Source organism: Neofelis nebulosa, chromosome 17 (assembly GCF_028018385.1).
Source record: "Neofelis nebulosa isolate mNeoNeb1 chromosome 17, mNeoNeb1.pri, whole genome shotgun sequence".
Taxonomy (NCBI): Eukaryota; Metazoa; Chordata; class Mammalia; order Carnivora; family Felidae; genus Neofelis; species Neofelis nebulosa.
In genome coordinates this window covers 45,478,900-45,499,702 of record NC_080798.1, presented here as the reverse complement: position 1 = coordinate 45,499,702, position 20,803 = coordinate 45,478,900, and the positions used below count along the sequence as shown (strand labels likewise).

The window sequence follows — 20,803 nt, the reverse complement described above, 5'->3', positions numbered from 1 at the left end:
AATCTCTATGCACAACGTGGGGCTCAAACTCATGAAAATGAGATCAAGAATCACATGCTCTATGGACTGAGCCAGCCAGGTACCCCTAGTTTTTTTGTTTTTTTTTTTCTTAAACCCTTACCTGTTACAGATGTACATGATATATTTATGGTTCAAAAGATATGACATCTGGGATTTGCTCTAAAATTCATCAGTCCCCTCCCCTGAAAAGTAGGAGGTCAGACGAAACAAAATGTTATCAGTTGTTACAACCAGGTGGTAGTTAGCAGGGATTCATTGTACTATTCTCTCAAATTTGGTACATGCCTGATTTTTCCACTATAAGTTTGAAAGGGGAAGAGGGATAAAGGGGCCTTAAAAAGATAAGAAAGTGATACCACTGAAGAAAATAGCATTAACTCAATGCAAAGGGAACCCAATATGGATTCCACTATATGGGCTGGAAAGGCTTTATTCTAACTACCTTCTCATTTCATCTTGTCCGCATCCTTACCTTACTCACGTAACTATCATGCTTCAGTCCGGTATCTTTCTCAATTTTCAGGGTTAGCATCCTAACTGACTTTTTTTGGCCACCTCTTCAATGATTCTTTTAACTCACAGCGTCTCTAAAAACAGCTTCTTGGGACACCTGGGTGGCTCAGTCAGTTAAATGTCTAACTTCAGCTCAGGTCACAATCTCATGGTTCCTGAGTTCAAGCCCCACATCGGGCTCTCTGCTGTCAGCACAGAACCTGCTTTGGATCTTCTGTCGTCCTCTCTCTCTCTGCCTCTCCCCAGCTCATGCTGTGTGGGCGTGTGTGTGCGTGTGTGTGTGTGTGTGTGTGTCTCAAAAATAAACATTAAAAAAATGCAAATGGTACTACAGGAGACACAATAAAAAACAGTGTCTCCTTCCCTACCTCTCCCCATCGCTGATTCTTACCTCTCAGAAGCAACAACTTTGAATTCTCAACTGCTCCTTCTATTTACAGCCATATTTCTAAACAGCATGCTCCTTCTACTGTTTCTTGATTTCTGTCATATTAGACGTTACTTGTGAACCTTCTGCTATCAAAGCTGAGCGTTTAGTTATTGCATCCCACCCCACAACACACATAGGCCCCCTCCTCCCAATTTAGAAAATCGTCATTAAATCCATATTCAGAGTTTGTATTATGATTTCATAGAATACTACACATATGTTTCCTTGCTTGTATGACTTTTTTTTTTTCTGGAGTGAAAAGAACTAGAGTGTGTTTCATTCTGCTTGTTTTTCAAGAATCTCTTACCAATGCACCCCCAGATTCTGATGGCGCACGTGGCCTCTCAGTGTCAGTCAGATATGCCTTAGCCACACAGCTCCAGGCCCCTGTTGCCCTATGTGGACACCTGTCCTCCAGATCTGCTCTGTGTTACTGTCCTGAGTCACCTTCCCTCATCTTCCTCTTGGGACTGTCTTTGGCCTCTGAATGGAGTCCCCTGTGCCCTGCATCTCATGACTTCTTTCTTGGTTTCCTCTCATCTGGTGGAACAAATCATCTAGTAGCTTCTGAGAAAGGATGCACCAAAGTTAATTGTTTGAAACACTGAAGATGCCTTTATTCAAGTCTCAGAGTTGAGTGTTAAGGTGACTAAAAGTTGATTTCTAGACAGGAAATAACTTTCCATCAGAATTTTAAGGGTCCAGCTCCACAGTTGCTGTTGAGAAGAAAGATGGCATTCTTGATTCCTAATTCTCGATAGCTAGCCTATTTTTACCCTCCGGAGGCTTCTGAGACATTCTCTTGTCATCCCCAAATTCCATTTGGATGTTCCTTGAGGTCAGTCTTTTCTCATTCTCTGGGTTGGGCATTTGGTAGGCCCTTTGAATTTGAAAACATTACTACTCAATTCTAGCAATATGCTCCTATTTTTTTTTCTTTGATAATAGAAAGTTCTTCTAGCAAGTTCTTTCTTGCTAGAACTACTGTTCAGATGTTGAATCTCCTGGGCTCATATTGTAATTTTCTAATCTCCAACATTATCTTTCCATTCTTGCAAGTTTTATTTTTTTTAAGAGCTCTTCTTTTTAAGTTTATTTATTTTGACAGGGGGAGGGTCACCTGGGTGGCTCAGTCGGTTAAGCGTCCAACTTCCACTCAGGTTATGATCTTGTAGTTCGTGAGTTCAAGCCCCACATGGGGCTCTGTGCTGACAGCTCAGAGCCTAGAGCCTGCTTCAGATTCTATGTCTCCCTGTCTCTCTGCCCCTCCCGCACTGCACTCTGTCTCTCTCTCTCTCTCTCTCTCTCTCAAAAATTTGTGAACATTAAAAAAAAATTTTTTTTAGGGGCACCTGAGTGACTCAGTTGGTTAAGCCTCCAACCTCAGCTCAGATCTCACGGTTTGTGGATTCAAGCCCCGTGTCAGGCTCTGTGCTCAGAGCCTGGAGCCTGCTTCGGATTCTCTGTCTCCCTCTCTCTTCCCCTCTCCTGCTCACACTCTGTCTCTCTCTTTCTCTCTCAAAAATAAACAAATGTTTAAAAAAATTGTTTTTAATTTTTTAAAAAATATTTATCTTGAGAGAGAGAGAGCATGTGCAAGAGCAGGGGAGGGGCAGAGAGAGAGAGGGAGAGAGAATCCCAAGCAGGCTCCACACTGTCAATGCAGACCCCATTCTGAGGCTCGATCCCACCAACTGTGAGATCACAACCAGAGCCAAAATCGAGTCGGATACTTAACCAACTGAGCCACCCAGGCGCCCCTGTTTCTGCTGTTATATACAGTTGACCCCTTGAACAGCAAGGGTTTAAACTGCGGTGCCCCGTTTATACATGGATTTTTTTTTCAATAAATACAGTAAATTTTCAATTTTTCAATAAATTTCAATAAATTTTTCAATAAATACAGTTCAGTACTGTAAATGTATTTTCTCTTCCTTATGATTTTCTTAATACTTTGTTTTCTCTGGCTTACTTTATTGAAAGAATACAGTATATAATATATATAACATACAAAATATGTGTTAATCAATTGTTTACGTTGTCGGTAAGGCTTCTGGTCAACAGTAAGCTATTAGTAGTTAAGCTCTGGGGAAGTCATTTGTATGCACATTTTCAACTGTGCAGGGGTCAGCATGCACTCTTAACCCCCGGGTTGTTCCACAGTCAGTTATATATTAATTTCCAAAAGGTCTTCTTGGGATGCCTGGGTGGCTCAGTCAGTTAAGGGCTCGACTCCTGATTTCGGCTCAAGTCATGATCTCACACAGCCAGTACAGAGCCTACTTGGGATTCTCTCTCTCCGCCCCTCTCCCACTTGCGGGTGCGCATGCACACATGCGCGCTTTCTCTCTCTCTCTCTCTCAAAATAAATAAACATTAATAAACGAATGAATGTTCTTGTTTTCTGCATGGTTCATTTCACAGTCTCCTGTTCTTCTTGCACAGATGCCGTATTTCCTCCCAAATTTTTGAGGATACGAATCACAATTTGGTTTTACATTCCACATTGTTTTCACCAAGTCCCCTTTCTGTCTGCTGGCCGCAGGCTGTTCTTTCATATTTAAAAGTGAGTCACTAAAACACTGAATGGACGCTCTGGGTATCCAGGTGGGGGAAAACTAACCAGTGGCTTCATTCAGCTGTTTCACTAGACGACCCACAAACATCACAATCTGTAGTTCTCTTCCCTTTGACTGATCCCTTTATCTAGCAAAAAACAGTCCCAATCTTTAACTTGGAGACAGCGTCCTCACTCAATCCATTTTTTTCTGAGCTCATCCTTGCCTTCAGCTCTGGCTTTATCCTCCAGGCTGGCTGCATGTGTGCATGCGTGTGTGAGATAAACACGTGTGCATGCAGGCGTGCGGCACAGGGCTGGATGTCATGGTTGACAACCTGAGACTCTAACGACTCCCTGCACCAATTTTTAACTTGACTTCAGCTTTTTAGTCTCATGTCATAGCACCTCCCCCTACCATGTCTGATTGCTGAGCTTTCCAGGGCTCCGTGGTGCTAACTGGCTGACTTCCTGGTGGGTACCCACACTGTAAGTTGGGGTTTCAGCTTTCTCAGCTCTGCCATTTATCTATCAGCAACCAAAGTTTTATTACCTTCTCCCATATGCTGCTTCTCCTCTTCCAATCTTTTATCATTATGCTTCTTTATACTTTTATTGCCACTTAGGGGGTTTTCAGGAAGGAATGGAAATAAATACATGTTTAATCCACACGTTTAACTAAAAGTCTTCTGGACTGGTAAATTTCAAACTTCTAAACAGCATAACCCCACCCTTGATTGTGGGTGAAATCTCACCAAGAATCGCAATCGATAAAAACAGCACAGTGGTTGAGGCTCAGTCGGCCCTGCATTCTCTCATGTTCCAGCAGGCATGTCCACCAAACCCAGCTGCCTTGCTAGACACTCTCTGGGCAGCTGGGTTTCTCTGTTTCACGTAAACCTTCCACTCCAGCCAAACTGCCTCATTAATCATTCCCTAACGATATCTTTTACTTTCACGCCTTTCCCCCAACCTGGATCAACTTCCTCTTGTCATTTAAGTCCAACTCCAGCCCCTCCTACAAGATCGCATCTGATCCCGCTCCCTCTGTGAGGCCTCCCCTACACCGTGGTCTATCGAGACCCCTCTCCCTGCTCACCTCTGGTCTAAACACGACCTAAGAGCAAATTACTGCATCCATCCTTAGTTACCAGGGCCAATACTTTTTGTTCCTGGATAAAAAAATGACCATTCCTCATACAAGCGTCCCCTGGGTCTAACAGAAGGGGGGGGGGGGGGGGGGCCAAGACAGGCTGAATCCTTTGACTCAATCTTACTCTGGAGTGACCGGGTCTGCTGAGACAACGGCTCCGCCTGTAGTTTCAAGTGTGCTCTCAGCATGATAATACTTCCTGGGGTGGAACTTCTCCCATTGTTAGCGATGAAAGCTTAAGCACTCTTATTCTGTCTGGGCTCCCAGTTATGGTGCAGAAGTACCTGCCAGGGGCTCAGAGGTACTGAGGTCTGAGATTAAAACTCTGTAAGAACTAATAGGCTACATGGGGTGTAGAGCTGAGCCACCGTCCAATAAAGCATTAAAAGTGTCCTGACAATAAGAAATCTGGATCTGTAATTACAATGCTTTCTGCTCTCCAGTGATGCTAGAGGCATCCCCAGCCCACACCTGGAGGGGCCGAGTACCTAGTCAGGTGTGGAGGAGTGGCCCAGCCCCTCAGGGAAATTAGGGGAGCTGCAGGTTCAAAGGCTTTCTCAGGGTACAATCTGTATCCAATTTGAAAAATGATCGAGGAAAGAAACGGAACCAGAGGGATTATTCTAGTACATTCTGGTCATGTGAGCCTGCACCTCTCAGAGGTGGTGGACCTGGTATCATTAGGCAAATGTAGATGGTACATGCAGGGAGACATTTTTATTCTAACGGTTACATATTGATTTTATGTGCATCAGAAAAATGTGTGTGTGCTATTTTGTTTACCTCAACCCCTTCCTCTGCTTTATTTTACCTCAAATTACATATCACCACCTGACACTGTATAAATTTATTAACTCATTAATTGTGTGTCTCACACTACCGTGAGATCAGGGGTTTTCTCCTTTGGTGTACTGATGTACTCCCAGGGCATAGTGCCTGGTATAGAGCAGGGCTCAATAAGTATTTGTTGACTGAAAAGAAAGAAAGAAAGGAAAGAAGAGAAAAGACGAAAAGGAAAGAAGGGAGGGAGGAAGGAAGAAAGGAAGAAAAAAAAGAAAAGAAAGAAAGCAAGAGAAAGAAAGCAAGCAAACAAGAAATCTGGATCTGTTGTCCCACCTCAAAACTTAAAGAAGAAACAATTTTTGGCCGTCCTTAGAAGACACCATTAAAATCTTAATTTAGATGCTATCCAAATGCTCATCAGGTCAAGGCCTACATAACTTATAGACCAGAGAGGATAAGAGGCAGCAACTAGCACATTTCTAGAGTTAATGCTGCTTTTAAGTATAAGTGCTGTCAACACACAAAGCACAAGTGTAAAACACATCCTGTTAAAAATCAATGATTATTTTGCAAGACAATTGGAGAAATTTGGCTGCTGACTCAGTATTTGATGACAGCATGAAAATACTGTTAACAGGGCAGAAAACATGAATAGACACTTCTCTAAAGGAGACATCCGGATGGCCAACAGGCACGTGAAAAGATGTTCAACGTCGCTCCTTATCAGGGAAATACAAAGCAAAACCACACTCAGATATCACCTCACGCCAGTCAGAGTGGCCAAAATGAACAAATCAGGAGACTATAGATGCTGGAGAGGATGTGGAGAAACGGGAACCCTCTTGCACTGTTGGTGGGAATGCAAATTGGTGCCGCCGCTCTGGAAAGCAGTGTGGAGGTTCCTCAGAAAATTAAAAATAGACCTACCCTATGACCCAGCAATAGCACTGCTAGGAATTTACCCAAGGGATACAGGAGTACTGATGCATAGAGGCACTTGTACCCCAATGTTTATAGCAGCACTCTCAACAATAGCCAAATGATGGAAAGAGCCTAAATGTCCATCAACTGATGAATGGATAAAGAAATTGTGGTTTATATACACAATGGAATACTACGTGGCAATGAGAAAAAATGAAATGTGGCCTTTTGTAGCAACGTGGATGGAACTGGAGAGTGTGATGCTAAGTGAAATAAGCCATACAGAGACAGACAGATACCATATGGTTTCACTCTTATGTGGATCCTGAGAAACTAACAGAAACCCATGGGGGAGGGGAAGGAAAAAAAAAAAAGAAAAAGAGGTTAGAGTGGGAGAGAGCCAAAGCATAAGAGACTGTTAAAAACTGAGAACAAACTGAGGGTTGATGGGGGGTGGGAGGGAGGGGAGGGTGGGTAATGGGTATTGAGGAGGGCACCTTTTGGGATGAGCACTGGGTGCTATATGGAAACCAATTTGACAGTAAATTTCATATATTAAAAAAATTAATTAATTAAAAAAAAAATAAGCAAAAGATGTGAACCAGATACCTTACCAAAGACAACATAAATGTAGCAAATAGCAGATGAAAAGATGTTCAATGTTACACAATTTTGGTGAAATGCAAATTAAAATAATAAAACATTATATATCTATTAAAAAAAGAAAGAAAGAAAGAAAGAAAATACTGTTAACAGTACCAAAACCCATAAAATACCTAGGAATAAATCTAACCAAAGACGTAAAGAATCTATACACTGAAAACTATAGAAAGCTTATGAAAGAAATTGAAGAAGACGCAAAAAATGGAAAAAGATTCCATGCTCCTGGATAGGAAGAACAAATATTGTTACAATGTCAATACTACCCAAAGCAATCTACATATTAAATGAAATCCCTATCAAAATAACACCAGCATTCACCACAGAGTAGAACAAACAATCCTTCACAGGTCTCCTCCAGAGACCTTTTTTCTCTGCATCCTCGCCAACATCTGTTGTTGCCTGAGTTGTTAATGTTAGCCATTCTGACAGGTGTGAGATGGTATCTCATTGTGGTTTTGAAGGGGCACATGCGCCCCAATGTTTATAGCAGCACTATCAACAATAGCCAAAGTATGGAAAGAGCCCAGTGATGGATGCATGGATAAAGAAAATGTGGTGTATGGGGCGCCTGGGTGGCGCAGTCGGTTAAGCGTCCGACTTCAGCCAGGTCACGATCTCGCGGTCCGTGAGTTCGAGCCCCGCGTCAGGCTCTGGGCTGATGGCTCGGAGCCTGGAGCCTGTTTCCGATTCTGCATCTCCCTCTCTCTCTGCCCCTCCCCCGTTCATGCTCTGTCTCTCTCTGTCCCAAAAATAAATAAAAAACGTTGAAAAAAAAAATTAAAAAAAAAAAAAAAAAGAAAATGTGGTGTATATATATATATATATATATATATATATATATATATATATACACACATACATATACATACAATGAAGTATTACTCGGCAATCAAAAAGAATGAAATCTTGTCATTTGCAACTATGTGGATGGAACTGGAGGGTATTATGCTAAGCGAAATTAGTCAGTCAGAGAAAGACAAATATCATATGACTTCACTCACACGAGGACTTTAAGACACAGAACAGATGAACACAAGGGAAGGGAAGCAAAAATAATATAAAAACAGGGAGGGGGACAAAACAGAAGAGACTCATAAATATGGAGAACAAACAGAGGGTTACTGGAGGGGCTGTGGGAGGGGGGATGGGCTAAATGGGTAAGGGGCACTAAGGAATCTACTCCTGAAATCATTGCTGCACTATATGCTAACTAATTCGAATGTAAATTTAAAATAATAATAATAGTAATAATAATAATAATAAAGAAAAGAAAATACTGTTAGCAATAGAGTGGTTTTGTTTTAAGTAAGAACATTTTTTAGAAATATATACCAAAATATGGATAAAGTTATATGATGATTACATAGGATTTTCTTCAAAACCTCATTTACAAAAACAGGTGGAGGCTGGATTTCAACCACAGGCCCATAGTTTGCCAACCCCTGGTACAGATGAAACAAGACTGACCATGACTTGAAGATTATTGAAGCCAAGTGTTGAGTATGTGGGGATTCTCTCTACTTAGTGCACATTGGAAGACTATTCATATGAATATGAAAATTTCCACAATTTCCAAAGTAAAAAGTGTGACTTTTTCCCAAGACGTCAATATTTAACTTTGGTTAAATGTATAAATAAATAATCTGAACTTAAAGTAGAAAACAGAATGAGGACTAATGATGACGGATTATAGTTTCATTTCCAAAAGGGTAAGGAACAAAAGGAAAACACAAGCATTCTACCGGAAAATCGAAACTAAAAACAGACTATCCGTGGAAATTTGCAGGACCAGAAGGTGAGGTGGTATTTGCCTGGCATGTGTATGACCAGTGAACCAGAGTACAAGGGTTTTTCCTAATACTCCCCACCTCTGGCATCCTCTCCCTCTACAAGCTTGATGGGGAGGTGTTCATATTTTATGCTGGAGCCCTTCATGACTGCCTTACTGGGAGGTGATTCTCTCCTTTGAGCAGAATACATTCTCTTTTGAAAGCTCTGTGGACCAAAAGGCACATGTGGAAAGAACTTTCTGTCCCTGGCAAGCAGGGAACCAAACCCCTTCTCCTTGAACTTGGACAGTCTTCCCTCACTTGGAAGCCTCACTTATCCTCTGGTTTTAGAGAACTTAGCTGTGTTCTCACAAAGCCCAGCTCAAGGAGAAGCACCCTTCAGGGGCCATTCGGGCATATGGTGCTTTGAAATGCATCAACACCCTTTGTATCTTGGCTTCCTCGTGCCTTTTCTCCTCAGAAATGCTCTAAAAATCCTAAGATGTCCTAAGAAATGAGAGGAGAATTAAGTAATTAGGAAAAGCAATCAAGTGACCAGGAATAAATATCCCTGTACTTTGCTACCTCTGCAGAAAATGACTGAGAACCTGGCCCTGATGGGATATCTCTGTAGGTGAAATAACTGAGGGCATCAAGGCATCAATGGCCCAGGAGGCAGGATTCCTAGCCCTCCTCCCTCCAGGACCCAACAGCCATGGCACATAATAAAGCCCATAATACAGCCCACTGCCAACACAATGAATGTGGGCAGAAGGGAAATAAAGAGAAGAAATAGTGTAGAAGGAGAAGACAATGGGAGGCGGATAAAAGAGAGGGCAAGGAGCAGAGGGTAGGGGAAACTAAGGACAGTGATGGCAGTGAATGGTGGAGAAGCCATTCGGTGACTCCGGGTGCCGGTTCTAGAGTCTCAGGGCTTGCCAGCCTTGCCTTACCCTGGAGGAAGAGGCCGCTCCCAGGTGGTGGTCTTGGTATTATGGTCAACATAATAGACACGCCCATTAGGCAGCTCTCGTTGTTCCCATCTGCAAAACAAAGTCAAGGGAAGCATGAGATACACACTTAAAAGGCGTAAGCCCTTGTGTGAAAAGGAGTCCTTCATTACTGCTGTGATGACTGATGAGAGGACAAAGACGACATGCGAGCTCAGCCCAGGGGTCAAACCTGCTTCATACTATCACTGCCGCGGCAGCCAGGAGCACTTCTTGAGTCCAATACCTCCCCTCTATGAAGTCAATGGGCTAGGATGTGCCACAGATCACCCTAGCTTCCCCTAAATGACCCATACGAGTCTCTACCTATGGACTTTTCTAAAAGTGTGACGTGGTCATTTCAGGATCAAAGACCCCTTTAGGAATGTGATAAAAGCCAAGGACACTTTCTTTCCAAAGTGTACTTACCAACGAAAATTTGCATGCAATTTCTGGGCTTCACAGACGTCACCTCAAGTTTACCTTCAGCCTTCTCAGTCTACACTACGTTTTAAAGTCACAAATCATATGACTATCCCTGTTCTCCTAACATCACAGATATTGATGACCGCATTTCTTTTTAAAATACAAGATTCATTTACAGAGGATCTTTAACAGAGATCCGGGTGAATGAAGAAACAGCATACTGTTATTTATGGACTGCTCTCCTCTTGTTATTTACTGACTTCTCTTCTCATGAGTCTGTGTGTAAGGTAACATGAGATATGGGGTGCCAAAAGTGGCCATTCTGTGCTAGTGGAAGAATAACAAGGCAGTAGATGATCCAAAGAGATAATCTACAAGCAAAATCACTACAGAATACAGCCAAGGGCCACCCACCCAACTCCTGCTATTCCCATACTCAATGCAGTCTGACAATAGCTCCCCTTTACCCAGGATATGGTAATCCATATATGAAGGATACAAAATTTTATATTTATAAAATGGCCACCACTTCATAAAGGATGTTAGTGGTCCCATGAGCCTTTATGTTTTACAATGATTTCATCTGCTTCTACTTGTGGGTACTGCCTAAGAGAAGGTGACCTTTTCCAGGAAGCTAGTACAGTCAGTTCTGCTGAAATGCTTGTTTTGAAAACATAAATCTATCCCAGTGTGACTGATACACGAGGGAACAATGTGAGCATGTGAATTTTGTGTTTGCTTAAGCATGGCTTTTCCTTTTAGAAACACTAAATGCACACAGATGACGTCCCCCAGCTGAACCCAGTCACGAAGGAACACACGAAGCCCATATGCATCTACAGCTGCCTCAGTTTACTACATGCTGTATGCCATATTCATCCACATCTGGCCTTACAACTCCCGTCTGATTTCAGATGATCCTCCTTGCAACCACTTTATGACAACACTCACAAGCTCAAACACTTCTGACACCTGCTTCCACAAGGAAACTCCAGATCTTTTCATGGAAACACACACTCATTGTAGTGTTATGCACCTCAACCATTTAACATGTGAAAAACTGTGCTACCATCATTATTAGCTTCCTATTTTTTGTGTGTGCCTCTGACACATTTTTGAATGTTATGCCCCTAACCCATTTTTTTTCCTGTAAACCCTGTGGTTTTCATGGCATGATTTTTTTTGCACAGCATGATGATTTTTAGGAATACATACATAATAGCAGAGCTGACTGAATACTGAAATAATGTCCCAATTTCTATTACTAAAGGCCTGGTGCATCTATTCCAATGGATGTTAGCTTTATTTAATACCATTTCTCATTTAAACTAAAATGTCTGGGGGCACCTGGGTGGTTCGGTCAGTTGAGGGTCTGACTTTGGCTCAGGTCATGATCTCACTGTTTGTAAGTTCGAGCCCCGCATCGGGCTCTCTGCTGTCAGCACAGAGCCCGCTTCAGATTCTCTGTCCTCCTCTCTCTCTGCACCTCCCCCATCTCGTGCTCTCTCAAAATAAATAAACTTCAAAAATTTTTAAAAAATAGTAAAATGCCTGATCAGCAGACTGCACTGACCGACACCTCAGATGCTAGCTAGGTCAGATAAAGATATATGTGAGGTTTTTATGGCAAGGAAAGGAAGGGGGTCATCATTACCCACTGATCATCTATAATGAGCTATGGGCTCATGTTTTACCTCATGAAGTCCTTGCCTCCATCCTTTAAGGTCGGAAGTGCCATCACCATGGACGAAACAGAGGATCAGAGAAGCTAAGTAACTTTTATGTGTCATTCCAACTCAGCTCTGACTTCCTAGCCATTGAGTCTTACCACATCATGCTGAAAGGAAGAAATGAGGAAAAAGAAGGTCGACTAGAATTTATAGGGAACCTACTACCCAGAAAACAAGGTGCCAGGTGCCTTCTCAATCCCCATCTCAAAGTAAACAGCTTTCCCCAGCACTGGAGTCCAGGTAGGGGGTCCTGGAGAATCAAGACAACTGGAGGGTAACTCCAAAGGTCCACCAAGTTCATCTCTAGGCTCCGTTTTAATCAGAAGCTTCTGCTTAGACGTGATCTACCAGAAGAGACTGCACATTTTGCACCACTGGGAGGGTTAGCCCTGGGAGCAGTGAGGTCCAATGGTTCGAGTCCCACCTCTCGAAAGGGATCAGCCACTGGCTTGAGGATCAGAGTGCTACCAACAACCATTAACACGTGCTCGAGAACATCTTCTCTTCTGGGTATTCTTGCTCAATGTTCTGGTCACAGTGGATATGGGTGACTTGGTCCAGGTGCTCTGATTCCTCCCGCTGCAAAAAGATCTTTACACTTCATTATTTTATTAAAAGGGCAAACAATTCTGCCAAAAGTGACCAGATAAAAATGTACCCTGGGTAAAGTTAAAGATCTTCTCCCTCTAGATGCCCTTCTGAATTAAAGACAAAAGAGTAACAAATATTACCAGCTCGAGAGGCTGTTGTCCCATGCACGGAAAACCTTTCTTGTAGGGATCTTGCAGAGAAAAAAAAAAAGCGAGGCTAACATACTATGGCTTCACACCAGATCCTCAAACTCCTCCCGTCTGCTCAGTAATAGAGTAGCAAATCTGATACCTCCTTTATTCATCTGAATTTGGAAATGAGGAGTCTTGAGAAAGATACTTGGCTTACGAGTGAGTACTGAAATATGGGAGCTCCTCAAGGAAATGGCAGCAAACCACTCTTTCATAACATCTGCTCGCAGTAAGCCTTAAGTAGCTGGTAACTCCTCAGCATCCTCTAAGAAGTTAGCTAAGTCCTTCCCTTCCTTGGCAATTTCTGGCACAAAACACCAACAAAATGAGTCTGGCTCATTGTGCAGTCACTATTTGGAAACCTATCCATAATATGTGGGTGAGGCCGCACATTTTAAAAAGACAAAATATTTGTTGTAGCAATTGCAGATGAAAGGTGCCAAAACACATTTTTCTTTATTCCAAAAATTGTGTTACAACTTTCATAAGTAGTCTCTACTTTTATAATTCATTTTAGACAAAGAGAAAACTTTGGTTATATTATACTTTGGTTCATCTTTTAATTTGAAGATGGGATAATACTTAAAATTCCATGAAGTAGGGGCGCCTGGATGGCTCAGTCGGTTGGGCTTCCGACTTCGGCTCAGGTCATGATCTCACGGTCTGTGAGTTCGAGCCCCGCGTCGGCCTCTGTGCTGACAGCTCGGAGCCTGGAGCCTGCGTCAGATTCTGTGTCTCCCTCTCTCTCTGACCCTCCCCCGTTCATGCTCTGTCTCCCTCTGGCTCAAAAACAAATAAACATTAAAAAAAAAATTCCATGAAGTAAATGTCTTTAATTGACACAGGGGTATTCCCACACGCTGGCAGAAAATCAGTGCAAAGACCTCCTCGCTTATATTCAAGAGGTACAGCAGCTCTTTCCAAGCCCAGATAAGATCTGTCCATCCCATCTTTGATCCCACCTGATCCTAGAAATGAAAGACTCTCTTTCAAGGGCTGTTATTGTCCAGCAAATTTCAATGTTCTTGTATGAACCCTCTCAACTGGCTTCACTGGAAAAATAGTTACCAGAGGAACAAGACCTTTCTTGCATTGCCTTTTTTGATATCTACATTTTTTCCTTTTGAAATTGGACTCCTGCTCAGATTAAATGTCCATATGGGTCCTCCCTGATCCATGACCTGGCCTAACTGCTTTTCTTAGAGAACTCACAACTCCTCCCTTACCTGCATGGCTCCTCAGAATTCACACAAATCTCTTCCCTTCATTCACTGCAGCACAGTCGGTCAATTCTGTCCACAATCAAAAGAACCTCCCAATTCTCAGTTCTCCTCGGTAACTGCTGACCCACATAGATTAAGCCTTCCCACTGTCTTGGTTCGGTCTCCCCAGGCCAAGAAAGTGATACTGGCAGCGACCTTTCATTGGCACGTCCCTGTCAGGGGTGAGGTTTCTGTCCCTTATAAGCATCTTCCTCACACTGAGATAAAAAGGCTTTTCAATCCAACTACCCATGGGTCTCAATACTGCATCCTGGTCACATGGCCATATCCTCTCCCACTGAATAGCTTCCTTTGATGTTCTCAGAAACAGTGTTCAAAGCATCAAGCTTGATTCAGGTCCCTTCCCAACACATTGCTCCTTGGCCTTCAACGAGAAACATTCAGTTCAACCATGGACTACACAGAGTCTTTGTATTTGAAGGCACTTGAAAAGTAGCCTCCAATTGCAATTAATTTTAGGTAATTTTTTTACCCTATGCTACCTTTGCTCCTATGCCTTTTATTCAGTTATCTTCCATGCCCATGCCCCAATCACACCCCTCACCGTCATTAAAAGGGTAAAAATCCCATCATGAGGATGACACCCTATCCGTTCTCTCCTGTGTTATCTGAAAGAAACTGTCTGGTCCCCTAAACGTAGTCACTACACTCCTGTGGAAGGTTTCCTAAAAGGTCTTCAGAAAATTCTCGATTATTCTGCCATTCAGCCAACCCTGATCAACATACCTACTGGGCAGACTTCCCTGATGTGTGGACAGAATCACATTTTCACCAACAGTAGGATTAAGATGGAAAGGGCTAACAGCTACAGGAGTAGTTCAGATTAGTGTCAGAGACATTCTCTTTAAAAGGCCCTTACAGGGGCGCCTGGGTGGCTCAGCTGGTTAAGCCGCCCGACTTCAGCTCAGGTCTCGATCTTGCAGTCCTTGAGTTTGAGCCCTGCGTCGGGCTCTGTGCTGACAGCTCAGAGCCGGGAGCCTGCTTTGGATTCTGTGTCTCCCTCTCTCTGCCCTTCCCCTGCTCGTACTCTGTCTCTCTCTCTCTCTCCCTCTCTCTCTTTCAAAAATAAATAAACATTAAAAAAAAATAAAAAATAAAAAAAATAAGAGGCCCTTACAGATTTACCTACCAATGTGCTCAAAAATTCAATCTTAGTAAAAGTATTACTAATTTTTATTATTTATTAATTTGCTGCCTTTGACTAATAGAGTCAGTGGGCAATAGTAAAGTTGATCTCACTCAAAATACACAATGTTAGAAAACAAAGTCAAGCCAGAACTCTACACACCCCGCAAAATAAAGATGCCCTGCTGGTTACATAGACAAAAACTAAACTGCAAAAAAAGACACTGAAAGTACCCAAGTATTCTTTCTTCTTTTAAATTTTTTTTTAATGTTCATTTATTTTTGAGAGAGAAAGACAGAGACAGAGGGCAAGTGGGGAAGGGGCAGAGAGAGGGAGACACAAAATCGGAAGCAGGCTCCAGGCTCTGAGCTGTTAGCACAGAGCCCGACGCACGGCTTGAACTCATGACCTGTGAGATCATGACCTGAGCCAAAGTCGCATGCTGAACCTACTGGGCCACCCAGGCCTCTCATAAAAGTATTCAAGTATTCTTAAAGCTGCCTATGTGGCAGTTCAACTCCCCACAGGCAAAAACCTCATGGGATTTACAGCTTCTTATTTTATGCTCTTCTGATAAAGGACTCTGAACCAAATCTGATTCCCCAACCTTTAGCCACTTCCTGGGTGAACCGTAAGATTTATTTCCTCTGTTAGGGACATTTTCAGACTTTTATGAGGCAGAAATCTGGTGCAATGGAACAAATTTCCCATTCACTGTTTTCACTGCTTCAGTAGATCCTTTGTAAACTGGGTAGGAAATGTGTTAAACTCGGTCTTCCCCCAAGAAACCTTCTTGAGATACTGGGCTTTCCGTTCAATCTAAGCACACTAACCCCTTCTTTAAAACTACCAACAACCAGTACTTTATGCCCTGTAAGCAGAGAATGGCACAGTTGAGCCTCAATCAAGGCTTCTGAATTAAGTCCTTTTTTTCCTTCTTCTTCAACCTTCTAATTTCTTTGCATTGGAAAAGTTTCCAAGGCTCCTCAATGAAAGATGGAAACATTAAAATGTATGGTTTTACTGAGAGCAAGGGAATTCCTGGAGATGGTATGCATGTAAAAAAAAAAAAAAGTTTAACATGTTCGTTGACAAATAATTTTGCAAATAAATTTGGCAAGGCAGAGAAAAACAGTCACCCTTTAAAACATAGCTGGTGGGAGCAAAAATGGGTATACTCTTTCAAAAGGGCAATTTGGCAACTTGGTTGAAAACTTTTCCTCTGTGGATATCCTTTAACTCAGCGGCTCTGCTGCTAGGATGGATGCTGAGGAAATAAGTATGTGTCAAAGATTTAACTATAAGCGCATCTGTCACAGTACGTGACATGTTCTACGAAAAATGGAAACAACCTCAATGCCTCTAAATGGAGGATTAGTAAAATAAATTATGTTATTTCTATAATAAGTATTCACTCATCGAAAATAACATTATATGGGACGCCTGGGTGGCTCAGTCGGTTGAGCATCTGACTCTTGATTTCAGCTCAGGTCATGATCGGTTCATGGGTCCGAGCCCCGCATCGGGCTCTGCGCTGGCAATGTGGATTCTTTCTCTCTCTCCCTCTCTCTGCCCCTCCCCTCCTCGCGTGCGCTCTCTCTCTCTCTCTCTCAAAATAAATAATTTTTTTAAAAAAAATTTTTAAGAAAATAACATTATAGATGATATTAACTTGTCCAGATATTTATAATATGTTGCAATATATAACATAACATGATATATGTAATATAATATAGTATAATATAATTATATAATACATTGCAAGCTAAAATAACAGGCATAATACAAATTTTTGTTTAAAAACATATAAATATGCTATTTTTCATTAAATCTAAAATGCCATCAATTATATGATTTAACATATCACTGAGAAAGAAAAGAATACTGCCAATTAAGCTTGTATATTACATTTTGATTTTAAAGTTTAAATGTGAAATAACAAGCATATCAAAATCAACAAAATGTAGAGGGTGTGTGAAAATTTTTGCGACGTCAGTGTAGGGAAGAATTTTAGACAAGACCCAAATGGTACATGAAGATTAACAAACTTGGCCACTTTAAATTTTGAACTCCTGTACAATGAAAGATAACGTTAAAAAGTGAAAAGACAAGCCACAGACTGGAAGAAAATATCTGCAATGTATGTAATTGAAAAGGAAGGAGTCCCCAGCTTATATTAAGAAACCTTACAGATTAAAGAGAAAAAGACAAACGGTTAAATAGAAGAATGAACAAAAATGTATGAACAGGCAACTCACGAAGAAGGAAATCAAAGAACCAAATAAAAACATGTGAGAAGAGGTTCAATGTCAGTGGTAATCAAGGACATTCAAATTAAAACCACAAAGAGATACACCACTCACAGACATTAAGCTGGCCAAAATGAAAAAAACAAAAAAAATCTCACAATTTTAAGTTTTAGCAGGAATGCTTAGTATGTATGCTCGTAGGATTGTAAGAATCGGTGAGCAATTTGATAGTATCTACTAAAATTGAAGATCTTCAATCCCTACAGTGACATTCCAGGTCCAGCATATGCCTTAAAAGAACAGACACACAGACAAAAAGACATGCACAGAAAAACTTCATTGTAGCGTTGTTTTTAATTGTGAAGAGATAATAATATAAAATATGAAAACATTTATTTATTGTTATATCATTAAATTTACAAATGGAAGATATAAATTACATATAAAATATTCTAAATATGTTTGTTAAAATAATATAGATGTGTAAATATATGTTTACATAAATTTTTATATTTTATATTTATATATCAGATATAGGGTAAGTATAAATAAATGTGAATTATAAATAAAACGCTATCTATTCATACTATAGAATACCTTGTAGCACTTTCAATGAATGTACCAAGTTCCACCTTATCTCTGTATACAGGGAAGGGAATCGGGAAGAGGCTCACGGAGACTTTCTAGTGTATTTGTAATTTCTTCATCAAGAGGTTAAAAAAGGGAAGTCTGTAGTAAATATAGCATAATGCTAAAATGTGATACAGCTGGGTGGTGATAGGTATTTCTTACATTACACTCCATTCTTATCTGCATGCTTAAAGTGTTTTATGATAAATAAATTTTAAAAGCACAAGCTGTAAGACGATCAGATTTTAGTAGGCATGTTTTTATGTGTATGTGTCTGTATATGTGGTCCTGGGCAAATTGCTTAAAAGGTCTCCCATTCTGCAAATGAGGATAAAAGCAGCTACCACACAGAGTGTTGTGAAAACTGCCCCAAATAATCCATGGGCAAAACTTAGCAGCCCCTACACACCGTAAACGCCGAACACATGTTAGCTATTACTAATGGTCAGGAAAAAACACACACAGTCTGCAAAGCACCAATGCTTAAATCTGGGTGTTTGTTTGTTATTGTTGTTCTTCTTTCTTCTCCGTTTTCTTTTTCTACTTAGAATCTTTTTTAATTTTAAATGCTACTGAGAATGTGAAATCATTTACCTAGTCATTAACAAACACTTCTCACTCCGTCTCCCTAGAAGCCAGTTCCTGTGCTAGGAGCTGAGGATACAAAGATGGACGTAACGCTCTCTGCTCTTCTGGAACTCTCCAGAAAGTGTAGTAAAAATGGATATTCGTAATTACACATGAAGAGATACACATAATAGTGTGAGAACATCTCACGGGCCAGCCTTGGACAACAGAAGAGTCTTCGGAAGTAAGGTTTCCTTCTGAGATGATGAGGAGGAAGCCAGAAGCATGCACTATTCAGCATTACCTAAGCATGTAATAATCCTTGCACAGCCAAGAACTAAACCATATTCAGCAAAAAAGGCACTGAGTCTCCCAGTATAATCCTTTAATCTGGTGCTACTCAAAGCATAGTCCGCGGCCCAAACTGTTACTGTTTAGCAAAAAAAAGTGCAGAAGTTTCCAAGCATTTAGAAACTTTTGTACCAATCTGGCATTGCCACAACATCTAAATTTATGTGATCGGTGGATAAGTAGAGAACAAAAGTATAAGGATTCTTAACGGACTGAAAATAAGAAAATAAAACAAAAAAGGCAGGGGTGGGGGGGACTGGTTCCACACAGTGTAAGAAATACTGTTTTAAAACTCCTTGGGTAAGGATCTTTGGCGAGTGCCAAAAATGAGTTTGGAATGAAATGCAATGGCAGCGGCTGGTTTATAACTTAGCAGAGAAGCTCCAAATTCCGGCGTCTCTTAAAGCTCTCTACAAACAAAACGTCCGAGAGCTCTTAGCAGATTATCATCCTTGACAGTGTCTGAAGGAGCACCTGGAGAAAAGGGCCTCTGGGTCTCCATAACCGGGTGTGGAGGCAGGGGAGATGGCAAACCCAAAAGATCTAGAAAACACCCCTCCTCAATTAATTCTACTTTGAGGCAGGAAACAGACAGGCCAGCCAATGACTGCGGGAGAAAAAGGACGGTGTGAAATGGCAGTGCTGAGGTAAGTCGGCAGTCCAAACACAACGGCCTCCCTTATGTAAGAAACCACAGCAGAGTGCAGGCCGCCAGAGGAAAATAATGTGCCTCTGTGCGCGAGGGACTGAGCGAGCTGCAGAGCCCAGGACGCACTTAGAGTTTATCTAAGCCATGTACGCACGCTCTGTTAATGAGCGTTTGGTTCCCAAAGTGGGCTCGGTGCTGATAAAAAACAGATGCAGGGCCAGCTGATCAAAGTGGCCTCACTACCCACCGCCCACTGCCTGGACCACTATCTCACCGTGTCTCCTGAGCCTTCCTGGCACCCCCTTCTTTGATGCACATTTGCAACCTGAAAATGCCACACCCTTCCAGTTGGCTTCTTTCATGCTAATTAAATTTCAAAGTACAGAAAGCTGGAGGGTTTGGACGCAGAGAGAGAGAAAAGGGACGAGGGGTGCCCTGTTTGTGGGCTTCCACAGCCCAGCCTCCAGGAGCCTTCAGTCCTTAAAACATGCAGACGTGTGTAACCTCTTCAAGACCAGAGTCGCAACTATCGCAGAAAGGCAACACAGCAACCAGGAAGATGGGCCCTTGGGATCCGCAAGTGAACCTGCTCTATCGCTCAGTTGAGCAGATGAGGTTGGGAAGAGACAGTCGGCTGGATGCCTTGATAAAGCAGGGCTGCGTGGCTCAGAAATGCCTTAGCAAGGAGGACACACGCCCCGCCGTATCTGCCAGTGCATGAGGACCCCTAGTGAGCAGGGAAGAGCGTCCCCCACCCTGCGAGAGACATATTTCAACCCAAAGCCAGTCAAACCCAGTGGGTGACAGCCTTCCACTGTTGCCTCTGGGAAGAAAGTGCAATATTCCTGTCACAGTTGCTATTTGAAGCATCAAAGAAGCAGAACACATTCATGCAGGTGGAAGAAAAAAAAAAGATGGCACTTAAATTTATTCATTACAAATACATCTGGGGGGCCTACTTTGTGTCAGGCTCCTGTCACCATGACTTTTATAGCCCACCGGGGCAGAGAGATGCGAAAGAAGCAAATACACTTTGTGAGAAGAGTTACAGTAGGCACGGCAGTTCGACCTTGTCTGCCAGGGATCAAGGAAGGATTCCCAGGGGAAGTGCTGACTGATTAATGGAAAAAACAGTAAGTGTTAGGAAAGAGCGACCTGCACGGTGAAGGGTCCTAAGTCCAGAGAAAGGGAGGTCCATCTGTCAAACCAAC

The 20,803-nt window shown here is 42.0% G+C and overlaps 1 protein-coding gene across 1 annotated transcript in view; it reads right to left on the bottom strand.

Annotated features, from left to right (window-relative positions):
* The window catches only part of WWP2 (WW domain containing E3 ubiquitin protein ligase 2), a 155,129-nt gene that overhangs the window by 23,812 nt on the left and 110,514 nt on the right, over positions 1-20,803 (bottom strand). The window contains exon 9 of the mRNA XM_058707642.1: positions 9,764-9,853. Within this exon, the coding sequence (XP_058563625.1) occupies positions 9,764-9,853 (90 nt within the window). The remainder of the gene's footprint in view (positions 1-9,763; positions 9,854-20,803) is intronic.